Below are 16645 nucleotides of genomic sequence, written 5' to 3' on the forward strand. Positions count from 1 at the left end.
GCCGCACACAAATGTGTGACCTCCCAGAGTCTGGGCCTAGACGCCGAGCAGCCGCATATTTGCGTAAATGTAAGAAAAACATATGTGCTGAGAGAGCGCGCTCCCAGCACACATGTCTGGTACTCACAGAAAGGTCCCGGTCTGCTCTTTCGATCGGGACCTTTCCCAATCAGGTGACCGCCGTGACGACGCATCACAGCGGTCACATGATCCCTAAACCACGCCCCACCCACCCCGCCTCCCGGCGCCTGAAACTCTTAAAGGGCCGGGAGGCACTGGCGAGAAGGGGTTAAACATTAAGCTTACTTATGAGTATAGCAAAATTAGTGTTAACTTTTTAGACCTGACATTGACTAACCAAGATGGAGCAATTGTTACCTTATCCTTTTTTAAAGAGACAGATCGCAACAGCTACACCCCGATTACCAGTTGCCATCATCCAGCATGGCTTTCCAATATACCAAAGGGCCAGTTCCGAAGGATTGGGAGAAACTGCACCTCCCTAGACACTGATCTCTCGCAAGCCTCTGTTTTGAAAAATAGATTTGTTGAGAAAGGCTATGATGAATCTCTTCTCACGCACACTATGCAATCTGTAGCTGACCTGGACAGAGAAGCATTGTTGGCCAATAACACGGAACAAAAACAATCGAAAGTCTGCCCTTTTGTTACAACATTCTTCATACAATATAAGGCCATTACCAGAAACATCAACAACAATTGGAAGATTCTGAAGGCAGACCCTGTCCTAGCCAAAATCTTACCGGACAAACCGGAGATTACATTTAGGAGAGCTGGACCATTGAGGAATAGGACAGCCCCTAACATCATTAATCCACCTAGCAACGTATCCTTTTTCAATAACATGGTGGGTTTTTTCCCATGCAACATGTGTGTAATATGCACGTGTAATCGACATAGAAAAAGGAAGGTTGAGAATTTTACATTCACCACTACTGGGAAGGTCTACAATATTGACAACTTTATACCGTGTAACAGTAGATACGTTGTCTATCTTTTACACTATCCCTTTAAAAAACAGTACATCAGTCGTACCACAAGAATGTTAAGAGACCGCTTACGGGAGCACGTATATAAACGTAAAGAGGGGCTACAAAGAGCACTCGCTCTCCAAGCACTATAGGTTACACCATAATAGAGATCCATCTTCCCTGATTTTCATGGGTATCGATATAGTGCAGGCCCATTGGAGGGGCACTAACAAAAGAAGGGCAGTATTTCAAATGGAATCAAAGTGGATATTTGAGATGGGGTCCATGCACCCTAGGGGACTTAATATAGAGATGGACATTAACTGCTTCATTGATAACCGTTAATTTTGCATCCCTCCTAACTTTGAATATATATGGGTAATTGGAGAATGGCTACCTCTCCTTTGGATCACATCATATGGGTAGGCCTTGTTTTACTTAATTTTGACCCCCCCTTTTATGGTCATTGCGAATTTTAAGTTCATTTTATTTTACTTGGTATTTTATTTGATGCTATTCTATTCTATTTATTCAAGTTTATCATTTGTGTGTTCATATGATTGACATATGAACGTTTTATATGTATGTTTATCACCTTCATTTATTGTTATTCATCCATCTGATTATTTTACTTCTTTTGTGTATTGTTTTTATGAAAGAATTTAATATGCACATCTGTATTAATTTATAATGGTAACCATGATCACCAAGTATTGATATTGACACCGTATCACTGAAATATTGACTTATATATTATCCAATTATATCTTTTGGACGATACTTTGATACCAGAAACAGGAGACATGGGTTTATTAAATTTTCCATTGCCCTGTTATGGTATCAATATAGGCGCTGTTACATCTGTGCACTGCTACATTGATATATATGCTGTATGTTTGTGCGCATTTTTTCTAATCACATATTATATTTATATCTTTATTTCATATACATGGTAATTATGTGTATAAGCCATTATAATGCGCCATAGAGTCTTATATAAATAATGTATTTCTCCCTGGTGATCATCGTTACACAAGCGCGGCTCCTGTCTTCGTTTATATGGCGCTTGCGCATGCGCCGTTGCGCGGGCTACATGAAAATGGCGCCCGTTGCGAAGACATTGGGCTATTACAAAATGATGCATGCACCATTCACTCTATTTAAAGCCATGAGAGACTTCCACTGCTGTAGGCACACCCCCTATGATTACGTGCCATTGCACGAAACTCGTCAGGGAGGACCTACAGCATTGTAACGTCACGCCGCCGACGCCACGTGGGCCCCGGCGGCCATCTTTGAAATCATCAGATGGTCAGTGTTTTTGCTTCCCTCACGTTTTGTGCTGTACATTTAGAATACACCTCCTGTTTAAAGGATAATACACTATCTGTCCTCCTCTTTCTGGGGCTCCTTGTGAGCTTTAAACAGCCACAGGCCTAAACCCAGTGAACTGGACTGAAACAGGATTTTTAGACTAGAGAGGGGGCGGAGCCTGAGCATGGCGGCGCAGGAGAGCACGCTGTGAGTGTAAAAAATAAATAAATAAACACCCACAGAGTGGCTGTGCCAAGTGTGGCAGTGGGTACCGGACAGTGAGTGGTACCTGACCAGACCATAAAGGGACCTCCAGTTTTTTGAGATTGGTATTTCTGAATGCACAGTCTGATTGCGTATCTGGTGAGTTCGGAATCCTATTATGTGAATCACATCACCGTAATACCGGATCAGATCACTGGATTTTGAAGATCACCACGATCTTTCATCCACCTTAATTGTGGACTATTGTTTGGTCAATACGTCTGGCACTTTGTACAATATTGGTCACCATCAAGTGACATAGTTATCACTTTATATATCACTTTATCCAGATACAAGCACTTTGTCACTGGAGTTTTATGCTCATCTATGTGCTATTTTTATGATGCGTATATGTAATTATTATTTATGAAACTGGCACGGTTTCATATCACTAAGTCACTTTATTTCAGTGTGCTTCTGTTATTTGATATAAGTGCAAACATTTGCCTGTAAGTCATTTGTATTGTTATTTTAGCGCTACACCCTGCTTTTATTATGTCATTCGGAGGTGTATTGTAACACTGAGAGACAGAATAGCAACAAAAATTCAAAAGAAATGCATGTCTAACAAATGATGACTGATTTGTATGTTCATGAGGGAAATAAGTATTTGATCCCCTATCATTCAGCAGGATTTCTGGCTACCAGGTGTCTTTCATACAGATAACAAGCTGAGATTAGAAGCAGTCTCTTAAAGGGAGTGCTGCTAATCTCATTGTGTTACCTGTATAAAAGACACCTGTCCACAGGAGCAATCAAACAATCAGATTCCAAACTCTCCACCATGGCAAAGACCAAAGAGCTGTCCAAGGATGTCAGGGACAAGATTGTAGACCTACACAAGGCTGGACTGGGCTACCAAACTATGGCCAAGCAGCTTGGTGAGAAGGTGACAACAGTTGGTGCAATCATTCACAAATGGAAGAAACACAAAACAAGTGTCAGTCTCCCTAGGTCTGGTGCACCATGCAAGATCTCACCTCGTGGAGTGTCAATGATCATGAGAACAGTGAGGAGTCATCCCAGAACTACACGTGAGGATCTTGTCAATTATCTCCAGGCAGCTGGGACCACAGTCACCAAGAAAACAATTGGTAACACACTACGCCGACAAGGACTGAAATCCTGCAGTGCCCGCAAGGTCCCTCTGCTCAAGAAAGCATATGTCCAGGCCCGTCTGAAGTCTACCACTGAACATCTGAATGATGCAGAGGAGGACTGGTGGGAAGTGTTGTGATCAGATGAGACCAAAATCCAGCTCTTTGGCATCAACTCAACTCGCTGTGTTTGGAGGAGGAGGAATGCTGCCTATGACCCCAAGAACACCATCCCAACTGTGAAACATGGTGGTGGAAACATTCTGCTTTGGGGATGTTTTTCTGCTAAGGGGACAGGACAACTGCACTGCATCAAAGGGACGATAGACGGGGCAATGTACCGTCAAATCTTGGGTGAGAACCTTCTTCCCTCAACCAGGGCATTGAAAATGGGTGGTGGATGGGTGTTCCAGCATGACAATGACCCAAAACACACGGCCAAGGCAACAAAGGAGTGGCTCAAGAAGAAGCACATTAAGGTCCTGGAGTGGCCTAGCCAGTCTCCAGACCTTAATCCAATTGAAAATCTGTGGAGGGAGCTGAAAGTTTGGGTTGCCAAACATCAGCCACCAAACCTTAATGACTTGGAGAGGATCAGCCAAGAGGAGTGGGCCAAAATCCCTCCTGAGATCTGTGCGAACCTGGGGGCCAACTCCAGGAAACGTCTGACCTCTGTGATTGCCAACAAGGGATTTGCCCCCAAGTACTAAATCATGTTTTGTGATGGGGATCAAATCCTTCTTTCCCTCATGAACATGCAGATCAGTCATCATTTGTTAGACGCATTTCTGCTGAATTTGTTGTTGTATTCTGTCTCTCAGGGTTACAATACACCGAACATTCCATTGTTGGACCGATCATTTCTGTGTGAGGGGCGAACATTCAACAGCAGGGGAGCAGATACGCATTTCCTTCACTGTATTATGTAGTCATATGGACATTGTACACACTGAATGTTCATATTTTGTATATTTTTTTGTCTTTTCTTCTTTTTTTTTGTGCTAAAAAACTTATTGAAGGATAAAAGTGGACCCAAATTCGACAATTAAAATAATAAGTAAAGGGACAGGCTGATATTATGTTAATAATTCTTTTTAAGGCCGGAGTTTTTCTTTTGGGAGACAGAACACAGAGTCAAGTATCAGGGCCACGAAGGTCACAATTCGATAAACAAAACGTTAGTTAATATTTCATTTCCATTGCACAGAAATGGACGGTGGGTCAGGTCTGGTTTGATGAACTTGCTCGGTGAAAAACAATGAACGTGGATTAAAGGCTGAAATCTTTCAGGCGAATTGACAAATGAAAATGATTAAATTAGATGGAAATCTTAACTGGAGTACATTGGTTGCACCTTGTTAGTTCCCTTGTGATAGCAAAAAAGGTAAAAAAAAAAAAATTACGAAAAAAGAATGGCATAAAATAAAGAAAAAAAATTAAAAGTACCCCTGTCACCCCCCACACATACCCCATATAAAAAGCTTAGTGTAGGGCAAGCACGTGTATGTAAACAGCAATTGTGCCACACCTGTGAGGTATCTTTGTGAACGGCGGAGTGAGAGCAATAATTGTGGGGCCGTCACTCTCTTGATGACCTGTAAAGGCTTTTAAAGTGTCGGCTATGGAGAATTTGGAGTACCATACCTTTTTGCAGTCACGTGGACATGTGCAATTTTCAGACTTGACATGTTTGGTATCTATTTACTCGATGCAACCCCATCTTTTATATTTTGCCAAACAAATTGGTATAATGTGTTTTTTTTTTTTTAACACTAAAATCCATTTCAGCTTATTTTTTTTCTAAGAATATGAGTTTGATAAATAACTGGTTGGCTGCATTGCCTTCAGATGACACCTGGTGGCCATCTTAGGTCAGCAGAGCCTTTATAAGGGCTCATGTACAGTGCAGCTGATAAACTCACGTTTAAGAGCTGTTCAGCGTTTTCTTTTTTCAGCAGCCCCTGAACTCACCCTAATGGTTTCCTATGTGTCCATGTACACATCGTCGTTTACAGGCATTTGAGTTTACAGTCGTGTTTTTTTTAACGTGTTCAGCAGTCGATTTTATCAGCATTTCAAACGCAAAACTCTGTAAACGCAGCAAATCGCATTTATAAGCGTTTGCGTTTGAAATATTTTTTTTCTTAACTCTTCCAGTTCCCGATACTGTCCAGAGCCTTTTTTCATCATGAAAAATGCATGCAAAGTGTTTTCAAAGTACTCAGATGGACAAAGCACTGAACACAGGATGTTCCTAAGAAGCTTGTCACACATTGTAATGACCAATTCACACCTCAGACCTCTCCCACCCTTGGAAACAAAAGATATGTTAATGACCATTCACACCTCAGACCTCTTCCACCCTTGAAAACAAAAGATATGTTAATGACCATTCACACCTCAGACCTCTCCCACCCTTGGAAACAAAAGATATGTTAATGACCATTCACACCTCAGACCTCTCCCACCCTTGGAAACAAAAGATATGTTAATGACCATTCACACCTCAAATTCCTCATGAAGACCCCCTGTCATGTGACCTTAATGACTCCCTCCACCAGACACCTTTCCCACCCTTGGAAACAAAAGAAATGTTAATGAGCAACTCACACCTATAATCTCAACACATACTGCTGTCTCTGCTTCTACTCTCTGTATTTCTCTGAAACAGTCTGAAATAGTTAATAATTTACCACTTTTCAATGCATTCTGTGCATTTGGGAGGTTCTCCTGTGCTTATCTTTAAAAAAAACTCTTCTAAACGCAAACGCGCATAAACGCGTTATTCAGACGTGGCTGAATTGAAGTTTTTTAACCTACGTTTTCCAGCAGTCAGTTTCCATCTTTCAGAAGTGTCCCGTGTACATGGGGCCTAAGTCCCTGCAGTTAGGATCTGGCATGTATTTTGTGAGGTGGCCAGAGTAGGAAAAGAGGACCCGTCTGTCAGGGAAAGGTGAATAGTGGGAGGGAAAGGTTCCTGACGTGTGAGAACAGGCGAAGGACACACAATCCTGCATGGAAGCCTCCCAATTGGGACTGGACAGGCCGCATTTCACCCCCTTGAGACAGACACTGTCGGTGCATCTTTACCAGCTGCATCTATACATTATACAGCACTGTGAGAGGTTACCCGGAGCGGAGCTCTCCCGCTGGGGTTGTTTATAATTGAGTATTTTCTGCAATACAAGTTTGAGTTATCTGCATCCAGCCTCTGTGTCATTACTGCTGCCACACCAAGCTGCACCTAGCCACACACGTCCTCTACCTTACTCTGTTGCTGTTTTCTACTTCCATCAAGCAGTGTGCCTCCACAGTAACTATTTCCAATTTTTGTATGTAATATGGCACCAACAGTGCTTCACAGAGTACCCTGAGAAATTCACATCAGCCCCAGAAGAGTTGAAATTCTCATAAAACACAGTCCTATAAGTGCACACCCAAGGGCCAAATTCAAGAGAGTGGTGTCCCTGGTCGTAACTGAGCCCACAACCCCAGTGCAGTAAGGTAGGTGATAACACTGTGCTGTGCTCTATTTGGCTCTAACATTCTTGTCCCTGCTTTCAGGTGTTTGCCGGTGGCACCCTGCTGGGTACGTATTGTGGACAGAAGTCTCCTGGAACTCTGAAGACTCTGAGCAACAAGGTGGACATCCTATTCGACACTGATGACTCTGGTGACAGCAAAGGGTGGAAACTGCGCTACACGACCCAAGGTAAGACTAGGCGCTGTCCATCCTTCAGCCTCATTATAATTGATTTACCCGCTTCATTATAGTCAAATGCCCCCACAGTGCACCAACTACCAGAGCCATGTCTTGCCTTTAATGGCTTCAAGAAGGCTTTGACAAAAAGTTTTGCTGAAACGTTGTAAATGCTTTACACACCACCGCTCGTCTTCATGTTTCATTGTGTGTATGGCCAGGAAGGATGAACCAAACTGATTTTCACTTTCCCCAAAGCTTGTTTTCACTTTCCCCAAACCTTGGAAAAAATCAGGAGATTTTGCCATTTTCATGATATGCATTGGACTGGAGTCAACATGGAAGACAAAAATTACGGTAGTTTTACAGGCTGATTCACAAGTCCTAAATCGGTGTAGTATACTGCAGATACCCAAGACTGGATCCCAGCTACTTAGCCTGTTGGACTCAATGACAGGCTGAAAGGAGCTGTGGCTGTAAGCATATATCTGCATATCCAGCAGTTACTTGCCTTTAGGGACAGATGTTCAATCCTGGTCACAGGTTCAGACTTTTGTCCCTAGCTGCAGTTATTTGATGGTTATTTGATGGTTGTTTGGACACGTGTACAGAAATGTACAGTTCTTTACATTGTAGCAAACTAGCTCATCCAGCTGGAAGCAGAGTTCTCCTTTACCTTGTTGTATTTGAGGTATTCCTTGAATCATTCCTCACATCCCCCCCCCCCCCTTTGCATTCCTGTGGGGCAGACTTTATCTCCTGACAGATGATGTGGAACAACCAGGCTAAGACATGAGAAGTGTCTGCGGACGTGTCACTTTGGTCACCCAAAGCTATGTAAGCCCCACACCTTATCAAACTGGCCAGAGTAAATGCACAGTCCTCAGGTCAACTGTATGGTTCATATCACGGGATATGAAGCTGGTAATTTAGTGTAGCGTTTCCCAATGACCACTCCCAAAACGTGTAGTCAGAGCCCCCCCCCTCCCCTTTGAGAGGGACCTTTAAGAGAGTCAAGTGAGTTAGTCGGGGAGACACACAAGACTCACACAGAGAGATCTCCCAGTAACATCGTAACAAGAGGAGATCAAAGAAATCACCCTGCTCACAACTTGGACTGCAAACCCAGGCATATGGGCAAGTAACTCAACCCTGTAATCTTCTTCCTAATTATCTCTTTGCTGTGTCTTTATATACATATATATATATTTTTGTGACATCTTTGTAAATATTTATTTGCATCTGTTTGACCCTTTTGGAAATAAATCTTTCTTTCTGAAGTGTTAAACTGTTTCTAAGCGCTTACTTGCAATTCCCGAATCCCTGCCTTTGAAGAGACGCTACTGTGTTTGTTATATCTCTCTATAGCAGGTCCGCGGGCCGTGCTATATAGATCAATATTTAAATCATTATAGTGTATATTTGATAACGGGAGTTTCCCAGTCTCCGACAAAAGGGGTGGTGGCAGTAGAGGGTTAGTTGCGTAATTAACCCGACCCAGTAACAAGCGCATTCAGGCTGCAGGCACCGATTGTAGTCCATTAGCTGGGCAATCGCTGTGTAGGGTGCAACTGGGTGGGGCCTTGTTACGCGCGTCACACCGCGGTTTTGGATCGGCCGGCCCTTCGGTCACGAGTTTGGTGAGAAGGTCTGGGGTCTGACGCCGTGGCGGCGACCGTGGGTCGTGACATACATGGCCTTCACCTTTACTCTTCCAGCCCTGACATACATGTTCCGCACAGTGCAAGTCCATTAATAACACAGGGTGGCTGCCCAGCTCCTCCATGGTCCTCACTGTCCCCTGTAGGTGGGTTCTCCATCAGAGCCTGTTATGGACTTACCCTGAAGGGTTCATTTCCAAAGGCAAAACAAAAGTCAGCAGCTACAAAAACTGTAGTTGCTGACTTTTAAAAAACAGCCACTTACCTGTCCCTTGATCCAGCGGTGTCCTCACCGCACCCAGTTTCACCGGCCGTCCTCTAACCCTAACGCTGGCATCTTAAGTGTGGGCACCCGGCTGTGACTGCTGCGGCTTCACAGCCAGGTGCCCACTGCTCATGTGCGAGTAGCGCTGCGCCTTGTGAATTGTCCCGTAGTCTTCTCTTGTCCCAAAAGACTACAGGGAAGGAAGGGGGGGACAACTTCCACTTCTGATCGCTTAGGCGATCGCTGCAGAAGTGGGAGCGGATACCTGTCAAAATCATGTACCCACTCCTCTCCCCTGGACCCCTCCCTACCCCCCACTCCCCAAAGGTTCCAAAAATAAATTTAAAAAAAATTACAATTCTAAGAAAATAAAAAAATAAATTAAGGACTCGAGTAAATGTGCTTTGCTCCCTGAAGAGCGGTCAGCATTTGGATCACTCCTTAGAGAGCATTTAACAGGCAGTGAGGAGGCATATTGCCTTTTCACCAGCTGCTTTAACCCTGCACTAGCACTCTGCTACCACGTGCTTTGCCCACGGATGCGGAGCGCTTACAGAGCAGTGCTAGTGACCTTTGATGGGTCTTGTTCTATGGGGGTATAATTTCTGCCATGGCTGTGAAGCATAGCATTGCGGCTGAGCCATTTAGCGAACATGTCATTTGATATTGTGGTAGAGGGGCCCTAAGTGAAGTTCCACTTTAAGTAGCTCCAAGACTTATTCCCAGGAAAAGGCAAGTATTAAGAACATATCATTTGTAACCTGTAGCAGTTCAGCTCTAACAGATTCCTAAAATTTTACTTATTTTCCCCCAGCTGCCAAATGTCCAACTCCCACCACCCTGGATACATTTTCCATTATCAGTCCTGTGCAGAGGGAGTATCAGATGAGAGACTATATTGTGGTGTCTTGCAAAACAGGATATCAGCTGATGGAGGTCAGTATAACCGTTTGAAAAGCTTCTGGAAACCTGTCTTGTACGGTTTGTTGGGATTTGATTGCATGCACTGGATAACTCCAACAGGGAAACTGCAATGGCAAGGTGTACTCCACCTAAAAGTGTTAAGTCCTTCTTATGTCTTCTGTCTTTTGGGCTGCTAAAATAAGGTCACATGTTTGTAAGGGTGGTATAGCTTGCCTACCAGAATCTCACTATTGTTCTATTGGTGTTGCTATCTTCCATAAAATAGATCTACCTGTAAGACAGCAGTGTCTTTTTATGATGGCCATATGGAAAACAGTGTGAGACACAAAGTATTTTTGGGAATTCTTGCCGCTGGAGTCTCTGTTAAATTCACTATACGGCCAAAAGTATGTGGACACCTGACCATCACACCTATGATATGGCCAAAAGCATGTAAACATCCTTCTGAATGACTAGGCTCAGGTCTCTCCAGTGAAAGGTCCCGTCGATTGTACAGCATACAAAGACGCTTTAGACAACTGTGTTATCCAACCTTATGGTAACGGTCCCTTTTCTTTTGCCCCTGTGTACAAAGCCAGTTCCATAAAGACATGGTTCGACTAGTTTGTGGAGGAACTTGAGTGGCCTCCACAAAGCCCTGACCTCAACCCTACTGAACACCTTTGGGATGAATTTGTACTCCCAATGGTGAGCCAGGTCATCAGTACTTGACCTCAATAAATGGGCACAAATTCCCACAGACATTCCAAAATCTTGTGGAAAGCTTCCCAGAAAAGTGGAGGCTGTTATACCCACTATGGAGAGCAACTCCATATCAATAGCCATGTTTTTTTAGAATGGGATGTCCAACAAAGTCATAATGGTCAGGTGGTCACAAAAATGTGGCTATATTGTGTATAGGAAATGTGAGAAATGATTATTCAGTACCCACCTACAATAAAACTAAGGCAAACTTAAAGGATAAGTTCACTTTTGGGAACATGTTACATCCATTTTAGGGTGGAACATGTAACAGGGCCCATAGCTGCAGACACGCCCGCTGACCCCCTCCCCCTGACAAATAGCATGTGGAGAAATTTCCCCTTACTATCTGTCAAATTGGAAAATGGCTTCGCCCACACGGCCATGTCACTTATTCACAGAGTTCTGTGCATGAGTACCTACAAGTCCCGGCAGTCTTAGCGGCTGTCGGCTTGTAGTTTTCAATGACCTACCACAGCACTGTGGAGCGCCGTGGTAGTTCATTGAAGCTTCCTGTCAGTATATCTGATTGACCGTACATCTCCTACAGCAAGCAGATATTCTGACAGGTCTGCAGGAGACCTGTACGGCATCAGCAATCTTATTGATCGCTGATGTTACTAGAGTCACTTTGGTTGAGGGGCCCATGGAACCCAGCTCACTTTGGAGAGGTGGGGAGACCCCTGTCTCAGCTCCCCATATCCCTCTTATGTGTAAATTACCCTGTGCCTGTTAGGGGTACAGGGTGATCTGTCCTAATATTGTGTGGGCTTTGTCTCAGACTGTGTAGACGTGTTTAGGAGATGGGTGGGGGTTGTTGGTTGTTTAATGTTATGTGGCTGCATCCCATTGTTCTATTGTTTTCCTGGCTTGGGAGTAAACTATTATGGGATGTATGTGTTTATGTGTATTAGTTTAGTGGGGGGGGGGGTCTTTAGCAGCCCTCCCTCCTGATGGGACTGTCTGCTGGAGTGAAGTTTGAATACCTGTGTGTCTCTTGTTACTAAATGTAGATTTCCCCACCCTGTGTCATTATGCAGGGAGGGGGGATTGTCCCCTGAGTGTATATATCTTGTATCTGTGTTCAAATAAAGTCGTCTACCTCTGGTTTACTTCAAATCTTGTGTCGTCTGGGTCTTGGGGTAACAATAGCCAGATTCACTGGTCTCGTGTTCCAGCTTCTTGATGGAGATACCCAGTCGTGAATGTCTGGGGGCCGTTACAGCTGGTGCAGTGCTTTCCAGGCTAGTTTGGACAAAAATAATAAATGCACATTTTTTTCCGGGGAAAAAAATGTGCATTTATTATTTTGGTCCAAAAAGGTGAACTTATCCTTTAAGCTTTGTTTAGACTTGTTTGGTGATCACATAGACCTACAGCTCCTACAATGATATTTCAGCGCACTAAAGAACACCCAACTGTTGCATCTCCTTGGGAGGGCACCAAGAAGGAATCGGCAATCAGACAGACGTAAATGCTGCTTAATTTCTAAACTTGGGAGGGAACCGAATCTGGACAGAGAGCTAAAACTCTGGGGAAAGAACATTGATTTGAGTGAGTTTTTGCCATTGAGCTTTGCTGTTAACCAGGAAACTAGCTTAGCTGTAGGAGGCTGTAGCTTTAAGCATATTATTATTATTATACAGTATTTATAAAGCACCAACAGTTCGCTCAGCGCTGTACATTACAAAGGGGGACAGAACATGTGACAGAACAATACCAATACAATGCAAAACATGAGGGGATCGAGGGCCCTGCTCTTTCGAGCTTACAATCTAGGAGGGAGGGGATGGTGGTACAGGAGGAGAAAGCTGTGGGGGATGGAGTGGTAGGAAGAGTGGAGGAGCTCGGCAAGTTAGCAGGGGGTGGGGTAGGCTTCCCTGAAGAGATGGGTTTTCAGGGTGCGCCTAAAGGAGAGGAGAGTAGGTGATAATCTGATGGGTTGGGGCAGGGAGTTCCAGAGGATGGGTGACACCCTGGAGAAGTCCTGGAGGCGGGCATGGGAGGAGGAGACCAGGGAACTAGAGAGAAGGAGGTCTTGTGAGGAGCAAAGAGTGTGTGTTGGGTGGTCCTTGGATATTAGGTCAGTGATGTAGTTCGGGGCAGTATGGTGGACGGCTTTGTACGTCAGCGTTAGGATTTTGAATTTGATCCGTTGCGCAATCGGAAGCCAGTGGAGGGATTGGCAGAGGGGGGTGGCGGAAACGGAGCGGTTGGAAAGGTGAATGAGTCTGGCAGCCATATTCAGGACCATGATAACATTTGACTAGATGGGGGTTAGCACTTAGACTGAAAGTTTTAAAGGTTAGTTCACCTTTACCAATAAACTGCTGTTTGCTGTCTCCTTCTCCTGCAGAATGACAAGGAACTGAAGAACTTCACCTCCCTCTGTCAGAAAGATGGAACCTGGCACCCTCCTATGCCCCGATGTCAAAGTAAGACTACCGGTTTATGCTACTGTTATTGTCCCTGTTAGCTTTGAGCCCTGTTCACACCTTTTCAAAGTCTTGATGTGTATTCACATGCTTCATTACTTTTGCTGCAAAACACAAGAAGGGGCATGCAGACACATGCTAAGAATTCACAGCAACCATCAACATGTGTTCCTGCACTGGACTCTGGGACACAGCCAGGATCTGCTGAACCCCGAGACTTTGCTTAACCCCCAAGACAGTCCTGCAGAATGCTGCAAAACAACCTCCCCCTGGTACAAGGACAGGGCGCCTGCGCATGCACAAGAATTGAGCCATTCCATCACACAGGCAATGTGCCGGAAAGTAAACTGAGCAGGCAGGTAGGTTTCTTTTATTGCAAAGTTCTCACCTTGCCCAAGGCTGGTGTGCCTGTGACATTAACGTATGTCATCACAAATTGTAAAAGTGCACAATTGTAAAGTTTCATAATGACTATAAGGCAGTTTTTTTTCCTCAGAGAATAGGTGCAGTAACTCCCCTTACAAGTCACCCCCTTGTCTCCACCACCTACCCACCTCCGAGCACCATCCCTTGTCTCCACCACCTACCCACCTCCGAGCACCATCCCTTGTCTCCACCACCTACCCACCTCCGAGCACCATCCCTTGTCTCCACCACCTACCCACCTCCGAGCACCATCCCTTGTCTCCACCACCTACCCACCTCCGAGCACCATCCCTTGTCTCCACCACCTACCCACCTCCGAGCACCATCCCTTGTCTCCACCACCTACCCACCTCCAAGCACCATCCCTTGGTTCCACCCCTATCCACCTCCGAGCACCATCCCTTGTCTCCACCACCTACCCACCTCCGAGCACCATCCCTTGTCTCCACCACCTACCCACCTCCGAGCACCGTCTCTTGGTCCCATCCCCCTACCCACATCCCAGTACTGCACGTTTTAGAGAATGCAGAGCCAAGTATCATTTTGTGGTGCCAAGTAATTTGTATTGAGTTTGTTAATGGTAACAAGAAAAGCAGTAAAACAGATCCCCTGCAGCCAGCAACAATAGACTTCCTCCCCAGAAACAATACATCCCCCCCACAACAATAGACCCCCCCAGCAACAATACATTCCCCAGAACAGTAGAACCCCTCAGCAACAAAATACCACCCAAGCAACAAGATACCCTCCCAGCAACGACTGACCCCCCCCAGCATCATATGACTCTGTTCCCAACAATAAGAGATGCCCACCAGCAACAATAGACCTCCCCAGCAACAATAGACCCCCATACAACTATATATGCCCTCCAGTGACAATAGATCCCCCAGCAGCCAACATCAATAGACCCTCCAGCACAACCGATGTTCCTTGGTTACCATCTCCTTTCCTGAACCGGGATAACGGCTCAAAGATGGCACAGTCGTGTAAATCAGTGCAGAACTACCAGGGTCACAAAGGTCGCTCTTGCAACCGGGCCTTGGTGTTCTGCCACCATTGGGGGCCCCAAGACAGCAGGAAGGGGTCTGCTGCAGAACATGTGAAAGTTACCCACTGTGGGACTGTAATAAAAGGCCCTGCGGTGGGAGTAAAGGGCCCCGGGGCACAGAGCTTACGGCCCATGGACCAGAGGAAAGGTTGTTAGCGGGGGAGGGGGGGGGCTAAGGGGGGCCCTTCATGGTTTCTTGCATCGGGGTCCTGAAGGTTCTAGTTAAACCTCTGGTGTAAATCCTGGTACCACTGCAGTTCTTAGTTAACAAATTCCAGGCACAGATCAGCCCCCTGCTGCAGCCTCTAACCGTGTGACTTGCTACAATATTACAATGCAGCAATCTCCTAACTGTGGGAGGAGAGACTGAGGAAATGCTTCCTCCTGGCTGCAGCAGACAGATGACATCATCTCAGCCTAGGCAATGTCACTGGAATGCACTGCTTTTTAATGATTAAAAGTGGACTTTTGCTTTTAGAAATGATACTTTTGCTGTATACAGTGGTGTATCAGGTATTTATTCATGCAGACTTTATAAAGTTACTGAAAGATCCACTCTAAGGTGTGAATGGGGCCTTAGTTAGTATATTGTTTATTCTTGTATCTTTTTATATGATCATTTTCATGTTATTTAGGTCAATAGCGTTTCCTGTTGAGTATAATATGTGGCTCAGATGTGAAAGTTATGACAGTCAGTGTCAGCACTGACATGTATGCCGTGGCCTCGGCATTGTTGGTGTTACTCTGTGTTACTGTCACAGTCAGTCATCATCAGTATTACATCTCTCTGTTTTTTTGCAGTCGTAAGCTGTAAAAGTCCGGATGATCTGCGCAATGGTCAGTACGCCTTCCTGACCAAGCCGAACACACTGACGTACCTCTCCGCCATCACCTACAGCTGTAACGAGCCGTTCTACAAAATAGAGACTCAGACAGACAGCGGTACGCACATGGCGGTCAATTCTGTTTCAAGGGGGTTTTGGTGAAGGGGTAATTATCGGGCTATATCTTGGTAGTGTGGGTCTCTGGCCACCTACAGTATGTCCTGGTATAGGTTTGATTTTCCTGCCGTATTTATAAAGCGGTTTGGGTGGAGGAGACATTATGGGGTGTACATTCTGAGCACCATGCTAGTAGTGTGGCTTTCTGGGCATAAGTTTTTTTTTCCTTCTGTTATTAAAAAGGGGTTTGGGTCAAGGGGACATTATGGAATCTACATCCTGGGCTCCGTACTAGTAGTGTGGGTCTCTAGGCACTTATGTCCTGGTATAGGTTTTATTTTCCTGCCATATTTATAAAGGGGTTCTGGTGAAAGAGGCATTTGGGGTCTACATCCTGGGCACTGTGCTAGTAGTGTGGGTCTCCAGGCACTCCTGTCCTGGTAAAGGGTATGTTTTACTGCTCTATTTATAAAGGGGTTTGGGTGGAGGGGACATTATGGGGACTACATCTTGGGCACCATGTTAGTAGTTTGGGTCTTGGCGTACATATGTCCTGGTATAGGTTTTATTTCTCTTCCATATTTATAAAGTGGTTTTGGTGGAGGGGACATTATGGTGTCCACAATATGGGCACCATGGTAATAGCGTAGGTCTCCAGCAACTCAGGTCCTGGCATATTTATAAGGGGGTTTGGTGGAGGTGACAGTATGTAGTCTACATCCTAGACACCATGATAGTAGTGTCTCTCTGGGCACTCATGTCCTGGTATAGGTTTCATTTCCCTTCCATATTTATAAAGTGGTTTGGGTGGAGGGGAAATTATGGGGTGTACATCCT

The 16645-nt window shown here is 45.0% G+C and overlaps 1 protein-coding gene across 5 annotated transcripts in view; it reads left to right on the top strand.

The window, feature by feature from the left end:
* The window catches only part of LOC149435179 (complement C1r subcomponent-like), a 100746-nt gene that overhangs the window by 72537 nt on the left and 11564 nt on the right, over positions 1 to 16645 (top strand). For all 5 annotated transcript variants that reach the window (XM_089662943.1, XM_089662941.1, XM_089662945.1 and 2 more), the window contains 4 exons: positions 7232 to 7379; positions 10108 to 10229; positions 13315 to 13393; positions 15669 to 15809. In XM_089662943.1, coding sequence (XP_089519069.1) covers positions 7232 to 7379; positions 10108 to 10229; positions 13315 to 13393; positions 15669 to 15809 — 490 coding nt within the window. The remainder of the gene's footprint in view (positions 1 to 7231; positions 7380 to 10107; positions 10230 to 13314; positions 13394 to 15668; positions 15810 to 16645) is intronic.

Source organism: Staurois parvus, unplaced genomic scaffold, assembly GCF_062004578.1.
Source record: "Staurois parvus isolate SC_StPar_1 unplaced genomic scaffold, SC_StPar_1.0 ptg001590l, whole genome shotgun sequence".
In the NCBI taxonomy this organism is placed as follows: Eukaryota; Metazoa; Chordata; class Amphibia; order Anura; family Ranidae; genus Staurois; species Staurois parvus.